Raw genomic sequence first — 12134 nt, forward strand, 5'->3', positions numbered from 1 at the left:
GCTCTTGAGGCCTCAACCTCTGGTAAAATAATCTTAAGCTTAGTCAATGGATGAGTCCACAGAAGATACAGGGGAGTACCTTGATGTACCACTGTCAGTCTGACTCCACCTCCTGGAAGCAGTGGTGCCCTGACCTTCAGTAGAGTCAGCCCCTGATCCATGAGCCATTAGCATCCAGTACCCACAACAGCTCGGGGAGCGGGGTTAGGGGTATGGTGCCACCCACAGCTCTGGTTTCTGCCACTAGACAAAGCTGTCACATTCCTTATGTGGCCTTCTCTGACCTGGTTACCTAGGAAGTTCAAAACTAAAGTTCATATTTAATTGCTTTAACAACTGTAAACCAGGATTATTCCTGTCTTCCTTTTCTTTGTGATTTTAGCCTGTCTTCTTTATCTTTTGGTTTTTGTATTTATTGGGCCAGCAGTTTTATTTTAAATTGCCTCAAATGCTTTTTGGAAGTGGATGAGTCTAAAAGAAAAATGTGTAAATTAAAAGTCAGTTTTATAATTAGAAAAATACCAGCATTGTCCTCCTTAAAAATCAGATAAAACAAGTGTTGAATAGAAAAAAAAGTATTTACAATTATAATCCATTTTAATTATGCTTAATTATAATTCAATTTAATTAGTTATGCTTTCATATGTACTCGAGTAAAATAAGCAATAAATATAAATCCAGGGAAGAAACAAAATTGCTTTTTTGCAGATGATACTTTTTATTTATAAAACACAATGAAATGAACAAAATTGTTGGAGGTAAACAGAAATATGCAACAAATTTTGCAAAATTACACTCTATGATGGAAATCCTTTAAAGTCAATAAAGTTAGTATATTCTCAAGTCATATAGCTAAAAATACAGATGACATTTGCTTAGAAGATATTTTGACCACTCAAAAGGAATATATACATAAATGCATTCCTAATCCCCATGTGCAATCATATCTTTATTTTAGATCTTTGATGATGATGCAGGAGAGAATGATCTATCAAATAAAACAGCTGTAAAATATTTTAGTCTGTACTTCATATGCACAATTCAAAATTATTTATTCACATAAAAGATAACTTCCCACTTTCTTAGTTATTAATACATAATGAAGTAGCCTTTCCCCTTTTACCATTGTTATGAACAATAACTAAGCTTAAATGAATAAATTATTAGAAACATTTGTGTGCGGTGTTTCTTTTGCACATTGGAAAATCCAGTTTTTATTTTCTTTAAATATTTGAATTACATATAAGATAATTTAACTTTTAAAGCATTCTTTATTCTTTAAAACATTTTCATAACCATTAATTGAAGCAGCTCATTTGTAAAAACGTTTTTAACATGAATCAAACTTGAGAAGAAAAAATGACAACTTGAAAGTAACCTTTAGCATTCAAATACTAATCAGTGTGATATTAAATGACAGGGGCAAATCAAAAATGCGAGAGGTAAATGAACCTAATCTGGAGAGTCCTCTTGTTAGCAGCCACAAGAGGGCAGTTCATAAGCATTTTAAAACAGATTCTTCTTGTTTTCACTTAGCTTATACATAATGCTTTAAAAGTCCTAGAGATTTCAGTTTGGGTTTAGTTTGATTTTGCTTTGCTGTGGTAGCATTTACCAATTTCCTTTATTTCCACCTAATCTTTGAACGCCATATTGTATGGAGATTATATTTCCTAAAGTGTAAAAAATGTCCTCTGCTGGGAGGCCACAGTGGATGGGGACTTGGGGTTTGGGCCACCTCTGAAACAAGTGGACATCTTCTGTACGTAAGGTGCAGTCATACAATGGAGCTTGAAAACAGAAGTAAGTTACTGTTGTCAGGCAGAGATAGCAAAAGCAGATGATATCCTGAATTAACACCAGGACAAGGTGCTTTTTATACTTAGTTCTTCTCCGGTTAGTAAGATGTAATGGCAGCCCACTCCAGTGCTCTTGCCTGGAGAATCCCAGGGAAGGGGGAGCCTGGTGGGCTGCTGTCTATGGGGTTGCACAGAGTCGGACACAACTGAAGTGACTTAGCAGCAGCAGTAAGATGTATCAACAGTTTATCTTTAAGAAGAAAAGGCTGTGAAATAATTGCCTTATTAATATAATCTGAACCTCTTTCTTTTATAAATCTTCAGATAAAACATGACAATAATGGGAAAGTAATGTAAAACAGGTATACACAAAATCTAGCATTTTTAAAAACTTCATTTTTAAAGTATTTCACATTCTTTGTAGAGAAAGTTAAGCACAATTCTGGTATTTGAAGACAAAAGTCACAGCAGGCACCTAAAAATTCCATGTGCATCACACAGTTTTTCACACATAGTCCTTCAGGCTGTATGCCAAACCGTCCTCTGGCTGTGCGGTGGAGACGGGTGGCTGCTTGCATGGGTGGAGCAAAGCTCCCGAATTCTTCTTCAGACAGGATGTGCAGAAGATCATGCCAGAGATCACCAGCAGCACGGCCGAAATGATTCCAAGGTAGACAGCTCCTCCAGGCTCATGTTTGTTGCTTTGTGGAACCGTCAAGTCCAGAAAGTTTGCTATGATCTCCTTTGTGTACCACACAGTCGGTATTAAACCAGAGGTCCCTGCAGACAGGAAACAAACTCCTCCAGCAAAACAGGCATGCCTCTTGGTTTCCGGGTCCCCTCCTAAGCGAGTGCACTCCATCCCCACTGTGGAAGTGCAGATCCCCACCGCAGACAGGATGCAAGCCAGGATCATGGCAGCCCGCGCGGCCTGCTCGTGGCTGGGGAGGGCCAGGACGGAGTACTTCAGGGTGCAGCTGAACATCCCGGTGCTGTACCACGTGCAGTCCATCCACAGCCCTTCCAGCCGCTCAATGGTCGTGATGATGTTGGAGCCCACATCCATGTTCACCTTCCAGTTGGGCAGCAGCGTGGCCGCGAGGACTCCAGAGACCCCAGATAAGGCCAGGGCGAAAGCCAGGAGCTGGACACCCGCCGCGGCCATGACGTCGCTGCGACCTCTGTCCTCCCAGAAAACCCTGACGGCTCTCGGTCAGAATTGTAGCTATTTCTGCACAGTAGAAAACCAAGTAACAAAAGGCTGGGGAAAGAAGACAAGATCAGGACTGAAAGAAAGGACAAACAAAGACTTCTGTGAACAGTGAAAACTGAGACACACCTGACGAGGCCTCCGCAGGGGACGAGGTTACCGCCTCCCAGGAGAGAAGCTCACACCAGGCCCCCGGGGCTGACGTTTCCTCAGTGATTTTGGTCAGGTGGTGCTTGGTGCATGGAGTCAAGGAAGGAGATGTCCACTTTGTTTCTTGACTTAAAATTTTAAAAAGTGTTTATTGGAGTGTAATTAATTTATAACGTTATAGCTTCTGCTGTACAGCAAAGTCAATCAGTTATACATACATCCACTCTTTTTTGGATTCTATTCTCTGTAAGTCATTACAGAATATTGAGTAGCATTCCCTGTGCTATACAGTAGGTTCTTGTTAGTTATTTTATATATAGTAGTTTTATTTAAAATTTAAACCCTGCTGAAGTTGTCTGTAGGATAGGCCTGTACCTTGTTAGGAGATTTAGGCATTGAATTCCAGCTGCAGGATAGGTGATAAAGGATTTTAATAGTATTAGAGGTTTTAAAAATGTTATTTCTAATTAAAATACTCTATTGGTAATAAGAATAGTTTAAACCCATCTGTTAAAATTGATTTATAAATATATATTAGAAAAGTTTTCAGTACTGAAAAATGATTATTTTAAAAATCTATTAAACACTCTTCATGCCATTCACATGGGCCAAGTGAATTGTTAAAGAAGGAGAAGAAAGTAGTAGAAAGAACTCAAACTCACTAGCATGATATCTCTGATTTCCAATTTGGAAAATCTTTACCTAAGGCATACCATTCGGAGAAGGCAATGGCACCCCACTCCAGTACTCTTGCCTGGAAAATCCTATGGACGGAGAGCCTGGTAGGCTGCAGTCCATGGGGTCGCTAAGAGTCGGACACGACTGAGCGACTTCACTTGCACTTTTCACTTTCATGCATCGGAGAAGGAAATGGCAACCCACTCCAGTGTTCTTGCCTGGAGAATCCCAAGGATGGTGGAGCCTGGTGGGCTGCTGTCTGTGGGGTCACACAGAGTCGGACACGACTGAAGTGACTTAGCAACAAGGTATGCCATTGCCTCACTTCAGGTATAAGTTATTCAAAACTGAAACAACTGAGCCAGTGTCTTTTGCTTTTAAGAATGTGAGATCCTTTCTAGTGGGGACCAGAACCGTTCCCTGACCCAAATGAAGTCTGCTGCAAAACCGGTTATTCTAAATGATTCAGAAGTAGTGACATAGGATCTTGAAAGTACAAAGCAGAAGTAACCACATCATTTGTATTTGAGAAAGTAAGAAAAATAATTCACACTTTTCTTTGCACCCACCCTCCCTTTCTTTTTATAAGAGGGAAAAGATAGTGCTTGCTGTGTTTTAATCTGACAATATTTATTGCCCTCTTTGAGGAAAATATAATAGTTTCTGAAATACAGCAATACTGACTTTTGTGTATTTCCTAATTAATTTTTGAATGATGTGTTAGAATGGCTCTATAATGATTCAAGTCTGTTTCACACAAGGCAGTATGAGCTCTGAATCTAATAAAATACCTGGGTCAAATCCTGGCTTTCCAGAACCCCGCTGTGCCTCATATCCTCTTCTGGAAAGTGGGAGGATCATAGTGTCTGTAACATGGAGGTACATACGGTAGTGAAGTTACCTAACCTGTGGAAGGTACTCAGTAAACTATACCTGACATCGTTATTAGTATTTTTAAATTTTTATGTCATGTGACAGTTGATATTTAATGGCACCAATATTTAATGGTGTTTTTTTCCCTCTTCCTTCCTTAGGCCGATTCCATTCATTTTCATAGACTCTTAGAGGTGAAGGAAACCATAGGTCTATAATCTTGGCCATCACCATTGTTTCAGATTAGGACACTTAGGTGGTAGATCGCCTCAGCAGTAGATCAGCAGTGCCTGCTTCCCGCTTCTGACCCTCTCAGTGTCCTCACCCTGTCCGCCTCTGCCTACCACAGTAATTCCTGGTGAAATCCTCATGTGTGCTTCCCGTGGGAAGCAGGGACAATGCTACTGTATCTGGAGGCAAAAACCACCGTTAATGGTCAACTTCCCTCACTCCCATTCTCACCGAGAGAGAGAGAGACTCCAGAGGGAAGTAATAAGGCAAACGAGCAAATGGCTTAGCTTCAGAGACTCACCGAGGTCCATCATGTCTGGCTTTTGTGAGGTATCTACAGTAATGCAACTCCATGCCTGTGTTACCGCGAATATAGTTGTATAGTTCAGTATGGTTATAATAACATTGATTCCCCAAGAGGTTAAATCCTGGGCTGTCTGAATTCGATTGTTCTATTTTTGTTCATAATCTTAAAATGTAAATTCTACCGTTTCAGGATATTTCTCTGAGATTTTGAATTCTTAGAGTCAGTAGCATCAGAGTACCTTGGCTTTGCCTGCCATCCTGCAGTTCATTCTTTCTCTGTTTTCCAAATTTCTTTTCATATCTGAGACCAAAATAAAAGTTATGGTTTCTAGAAAAAAAAAGTAAAGCACATGTCTGTAGTTTCATAACAGCTGTTTTCAGGTTTGAGTTCTAGCATTTCAGACTCCAGCCAGCTCACTCAAGTGCTGCCTTCTCAGACCACTCTCAGCTTAAGGGATTCTTTAAGAGTGAGACTGCTGTTAGCATTCCCTATCAGCATCTTATTTCTTTTTTTTTTTTTCACTTTGGTTGAGTAACCTTTATGTGTTGATCAGTCTGTGCAGTCTGTGCTCAGCTTCCCAATTATAACTCTTTTCTTCCCATTAACCAATACATTTTATAAATTACAGTGTAACTCAGACTTGCAGACAGCCTGTTCATCTTAATTAACAAGTGCTGGCAGTGATAAATTACAGACGGCCAAAATCAGTGTAAACAATATGACACTGCATTAAGTTAGCACAGTGCTCACTTATAGTGAATGTTGGACTCTTAAGTACTTTCCTCTGCATAAAAAACTTAGAATTCATTCTCCAAAATGAAGGTCACTCTTTTCCTTTCATAAAAATATACTGGCATCTTAGCTATTGCTGTGAAATCTTTTTTTTTTTCCCTCTCTGTCTCCAGCCATAAGCATGGTACAGTTTGTGGCCTGTTCTTTCAAATTTCTATCTCATAGAGAATAAAGGAATACTTTGTTTCAGTGGTTGTGGTGGTGAAATACTGTGAAAGTAGGCAAAAGCAGAGAGGTCACATGTAAAAACTTAGTTCTAAATAGCGCTCTCATGCTTCCAAAATCTGCATATAGAACAGAACCTATAATGTTAAATTCATGAGCTATTTCCCAAAGAAATTCTGAACTGGATTTCATGAAAATGTAAAGTCAGTTTTCCAGACAAGATTTATTTATATCAAATCTAGCATTTAAAAACAGCTTTACAACTTATAATTCAAGCCAAGTTATACGCGAAGGTCTATATTTAGATCCCCAAGCATTATGGAAGCTCCTCATTTTCCATACCTTTTGTCAGCAGCCTTCAGTATCTTAACTCTCTTCTGTCAGTCGCCTTCAGTTGAACCCCAACAAGGTCTGATGAGGAGACACCACATTCATGAGGCTTAGTTCACAGCTTCTGAATATTAATGATAAAACTCCACCAAGTTAACTTGCTGATAGCAATGAGCAACACAGAAATCTGGAGAGGTGAAAACTGCTGATGGTGCTAGAAGATAAATACCAGGTTCTCCATCTCATTTTTTGAGCTGTGGGAGAATTAAGACAAGAGAGGCGGGGAAGGGAGGGAGTTGTTGTTACAACAGGATTTGTCGAAACCTGAAAGCTGAAAATGCTCTTGTGTCACAATATACAGAGGAGGAATTATTTGGGCGCTGACAGAAAGACTTTCTTTTCTTTTAATATTATGTTTTAGTCCATAGTTATAATTTATTTTTGAATTTTTATGTTGGGAGATACAGTTTATTACTTAATGACCCAATTAAAGAATGTGGTCTGAAATATTTTGAACTAGATTGTGCTTTGCAAATGATAGTTCAGTGAGACTTTCTTTTTATCCTGGTGCTTCTGACTTGTGTGAAATCAAGATTCACAAAATTGGTAGCTTTCAGACTAAACATTCAAAAGACAGGTTTAAACATATATATTTTTATAAAAGTAAAAAGAAAATCCAGTACCAGCTGATGACTAGAATCTGATCAGTAAACCTACAAGTGTTTTTCCAGGAAGGGTAAGAGGTGGGTATCCTGAATTTTCTTCTGTTAGCCTTTACACTGAGAAAGATTTCTAAAGTATCACTTAATAGATTTTAGAAAATGTTGTAAAGAAATTACATCGAAATAATGTGATGAAACATGTTAGATGAAACCAAAAGCAAACACTGAGGTGCTGGACCATGAATAATGGTACAGACATATTTCATCTTCATCTACTTTGGGTTCTCATTTTTTTCTACCTCAGTAATTTTAATTCTACAAGCTGTGTGTTTATAACCATTATGAGAACGGAAGATAATTTTACGTGTGGTTGGATGTTTAAATTTTTACTACTGCTAATAGCCATGTTAGATGTTATTCATTTCTTTAAAAAGCTGTGACTAATAAAAAGGCATGTTTCAGTTATCTGTATCTTTCTAAGTTTTTTGTTGGTTGGTTTTAATCTTCTCTAAGTCTGGCATTTAGCAAGATACGTATTGTTTTCTCCTCTTTGAAGTCGAATGTCTTTGCCTTTGTTTTTTAGCCATAGTGTTGTAATTCTGATACATAAACGTGACTTCCTTCTTTTATTTCATGGAGCTATATAAACAGTTCTTTGTGTTACTGGATGGAGTGGAGCTGAATCTCAGGCACTGACACTCCCAACATCGCTGTCACTGCTGTGTCAGGAGTCCACCAGATGCCTTCAGTGTCTTGGCTTGTTCCGCTCCCTGTGCGGTTGGTGGTTGTGCACGCTCACCTGTGCTGAGGCTGCCTGGGGGCCCGTGGAGGGAGGGGCCGGTGACCTCCCTGCTCTGGCCTCCAGCATAACACAGCCTCCTGAGGATAAATGGCTTAAGCATGCTTTAATGTACCTTGTGTTGTTGGTTGTTTTTTTTTTTTTTTTTTTTAAGTAATTTATTTAGTTTTGGCCGCACTGCGTCTTTGTTGCTGAGCGTGGGCTTTCTCTAGTTGTGGCAGGTGGGGGCTACTCTTCATCGTGGCGCTTGGGCTTCTCATTGCGGTGGCTTCTCTTGTGGAGCACATGGGCTCTAGGGCACGCAGGCTTCAGTAGTCGTGGCACCTGGGCTTAGTTGCTCCACAGCATGTGGGACCTTCCAGGGCCAGGGATCAGACCTGTGTCCCCTTCACTCGCAGGCAGATTCTTAACCACTGGACCACCAGGGAAGTCCCTGTACTTTAGTGTTTTCAAGAACTTTTTGTTTTGTTTTTTTTTTTTCTTTTTTTCTGTCTTGATGAGTACACTTATCCTATAATGTATTAACTGCCTGTTCTCCCACCCCCCAGCCACACCTCACTGTCTTGGAATCTTAGTTCCCTAGCCAGCGATCAAAACCTCACCCCCTGCATTGAAAGAAAGCACAGAATCTTAACCACTGGACCACCAGGGAAGTCCCTTAACCACCTGTTTTTAAAAGGCAAACTTCTGAAATGTAAATAACTTTCATTAACTATAGACCTTTAACACAAGGCAGAATTTCTTATATAAAGAAGGAGCCAGAGGGACTTCCCTGGTGGTCCAGAAGTTAGGATTTGGTGCTTTCACTGACATGGCCCAAGGCCTGTTCGATCACTGGTGGGGGAACTAAGATCGCACAAGCCGCACAGTGAGGCCCAAGGAAAAGGCGCTAGAAAGTAAAAGTGCATAGAAAGTGAAAGTGAAGTCACTCAGTTGTGCTGGACTCTTTGCAACCCCATGGACTGTAGCCTACCAGGCTCCTCCGTCCGTGGGATTCTCCAGGCAAGAGTACTGGACTGGGTTGCCATTTCCTTCTCCAGGAGATCTTCCCCACCCAGGGATCGAACCCGGGTCTCCCTCATTGCAGGCAGACGCTTTACCATCTGAGCCACCAGGGAAGCTCAGGGAAATGTAATTCATTGACATAATTATCCACTGCCAATGTAGAGAGTACAGAGAAATCTTTTTAAGTCCAGAGGCTTCTCTAGGTAAACCTTATCTTTGTTTATCTTAGTACATCTCTCTTCCCAGCCCTTCCCCACTGAACACCCAAGTTTTGTATATCCAGCTGGCGACGTGACTCACTCACTGATAGGCGTCTCAGATCTGTCAGGGACAGGACTGAACTCCTGATCTTCCCCACAGTGATTCTCCCCACTTTCCCAGTGTCTGTTAACAGCAGACGCATCCCTGGATCTTAAAAGCATCCTTTGTTTCAATACCCAATATCCATTCAGTCAACAAATTCTTTTGTTCCAAAACTTGAAAATAAATCAAGAAACCTACCACCTCTGAGCCCCTCCCCTGCTTACTCTGGCTTAAGACCTCTAGAATGTAAACCTCACAAGGGCAAGGACTTCCTGCTGTCCTGTTAATTGCCAGTGCTGTGCCAGGAATGGTGCCTGGCTTATTTTCAAGGTGTGACAGATATTTGTTGAATGAGTTCAGAAACTGATTTTGAGTATATAAAATAACAATAATACATTACCTTTACATGATTAAAAGTGTAATTTTTAAATGAGACTGTCATTTTGTTCATTAATTTTGCAATTCTTCAGTACTATCTGAGGTAATATGGTATTTATTTAATTTTTTTTATATCTGGCTGCGCTGGGTCTTTGCTGCATGGGCTTTCTCCGGTTCCAGGGAGCAGGGGCTTCTCACTGAGTTGGCTTCTCTTGATGTGGAGCACGGGCTTTACGTGTGTGAGTTTCAGTAGTTGTGGCACACGAGCCCAGTTGCTCAGCGGCCTGTGGAATTTTCCCGGACCAGGGATCAAACCTGTGTCCCCTGGATTGGCAGGCAGGATCCCATCCACTGTACCACCAGGGAAGTCCTGGTATTTAATTCTTAAACCAAGTCTATGAGAGAGAAGAAATCATCTCATTTTTAGAGGTGAGAAAACTAAACTCCTGAGAAGCTACATAAGGTCCATAAAATGAGTAAGTAGCAGGAATGTGGGATTCAAGCCCAGAATACTGTGATTTTTGAAGCTCTGTACACACAGCCCTGCCCTGTCCTATTTAGAACAGAATGTGTTTTCAAGTCTCATAATATGAGTTGCTCCTTTCTGTGGTGGTCTGGGTTAAGCTCTGGAAATGAATGAACCCTGACACCTCTGTAGCCTGAAATAGAAACATTTGCTTCTCACTCATGCCAAGTCCACAAGTGACTCAGCAGACCCAGCTGTTTTCTTTAAAATGTTTTCATTTATCTGTTTTTTAAGAAAAAATGACATGTGATTCCCTTGGTGTATTGTTCTCAGTGACAGTATTCTGGATATCTAGACAAGCTTTTGTTTAAAGAATCAGTAGTTTGACTGAATGTTGGAGAAGAAATAGCGATACCAAGCCTTTGGGGGAGGCGGTTCTCCAGCGTCTCTCACTCCTGCCCACACAAGAGCATCATCCCACTTCAGAAAAGCCTTGGGGCCCAGGCCCCGCCCCGGGGCCCTCAGCTCTGTTGTCGGGGATGATGCCCAGTCCCTGTGTGTTTAAAATGCTGCCCACTTAATTCCAATGGAAAGTTGAGGTTCTGATTTTTTTTTAAGTTTCTTTTCTCATTTATTTTCTCCTAAACCTTAAAAAATAATTTAAGTTTAGGTTAAGATTAAGATAATTTATCTGTTCCAGTCCCACAGATTTAAAGCGACTGACTTAATCCTAAAAGAATGTTTCTCTTCTTGACTCCATCATGGAGTATTAACAGTATCAGCTATGAGCACAATCACTGCTTTATTTTCCTCTGCCTTTATGGTCATTTTATTTAAAATAATGCTTTAGGCTGCCCTGAACACTTGATCCTTTAGAATTGGTGGTTTGTAGACTAGTCGATTACAGTGAGGACTGTGTTTAAATGAAGATGGCTGTTCTCTGGTTACCGTGTGCTCCCGAACGTCTAATGAGGCCACCCGGCTCCGCGGCTCTGTGCGACTCAAACACGTATTTCTGATGTGGCTTACACTGCCATTTCTCTGTTACTTACTACCTTATTTTTCCAACATTTTGTTGCTCCTTTTAATGTCTTCATGTGAAAGGATCTTGAGGATTTGCTTTCTATGTCTTTATCACATTATTTTAGAATATTAAGACAGTCTTTGGATTTTGCAGTGACACCTGGAGATCAACCTGTAATCAACCTGTAAACCTGTTGTTCGCTTTGCATGTTATTTTGAAAACCAGGACATTTTTTTAAAACATCCTCACTTGCTGGTAGTGTGTCAGGTTGTGGCCTGAGCGCCCCTTGTCCCAGCCTGGCTCTCGGCTCACCGCCCCTCCTCCTCCCCGGCTTTGCCTGCCTGCCTTGTGCTTCTCCCTCTCTGCCCACTGGGTCTCCTGCGTTTCAGTCCTGGCCCAGTCCTGGCCCACGCTCTGCCATCCTGGGTGGGTTTGTGTGGACTTTGTGATGTTGCCAAACTAGAGAGCTTACATCAGTTTCCATCATTTCTCTTTATTTATTGTTATACCTCTGGTTACATTCATAGGCGGTCCCCCAAAACTCTGTGAGTTAAACTAGTAAAATCAGCATGTGAAGGAAGAGATCCAGTAGCTATGGAATTCGTCTTTACAAAGACAGACTGTCTTTCAAGTCAGAAATAGGAAGAGCAGGACAGCGTGAACAGTTAGAGGGCACCTCCACCAAAGGAGAGCGGGTCTGGGTGCTGAAAGCACAGGGTCTGGGAGAATCCAGCACCCTGTGCCCATGAGTGGACAGGCCCTTGGGCTGAGCACCAGTGACCATGGCGACAGCATCTGCATGAGCTTGTTCCTGCTCCATGCCTCCGCAAGCCTTCTCAGCATAAGAGCTTGCACCTTACATAGTTTTCTTCGGAAGGGAATGTACTGACGAATCAGCTTGCATGTCTCTTTGACAGTTGTGACTCATTATGAAATAGTAGATTTGCATCCATGTTCATTTA

At 41.1% G+C, this 12134-nt stretch overlaps 2 protein-coding genes across 3 annotated transcripts in view; one reads left to right on the forward strand and one right to left on the reverse strand.

Annotated features, from left to right (window-relative positions):
- Positions 1 to 12134, forward strand: part of TFB1M (transcription factor B1, mitochondrial) — a 65842-nt gene that overhangs the window by 43331 nt on the left and 10377 nt on the right. The window lies entirely within an intron of this gene.
- On the reverse strand, positions 1372 to 6740 carry CLDN20 (claudin 20). The gene is made up of 2 exons (XM_044924062.2): positions 6548 to 6740; positions 1372 to 3060 (listed from the first exon to the last, which is right to left on the reverse strand). The coding sequence occupies exon 2, from the start codon at positions 2962 to 2964 to the stop codon at positions 2305 to 2307; it is 660 nt and encodes a 219-aa protein (XP_044779997.2). The 5' UTR covers positions 2965 to 3060; positions 6548 to 6740; the 3' UTR covers positions 1372 to 2304.

Source organism: Bubalus bubalis, chromosome 10 (genome assembly GCF_019923935.1).
Source record: "Bubalus bubalis isolate 160015118507 breed Murrah chromosome 10, NDDB_SH_1, whole genome shotgun sequence".
NCBI classification, from domain to species: domain Eukaryota; kingdom Metazoa; phylum Chordata; class Mammalia; order Artiodactyla; family Bovidae; genus Bubalus; species Bubalus bubalis.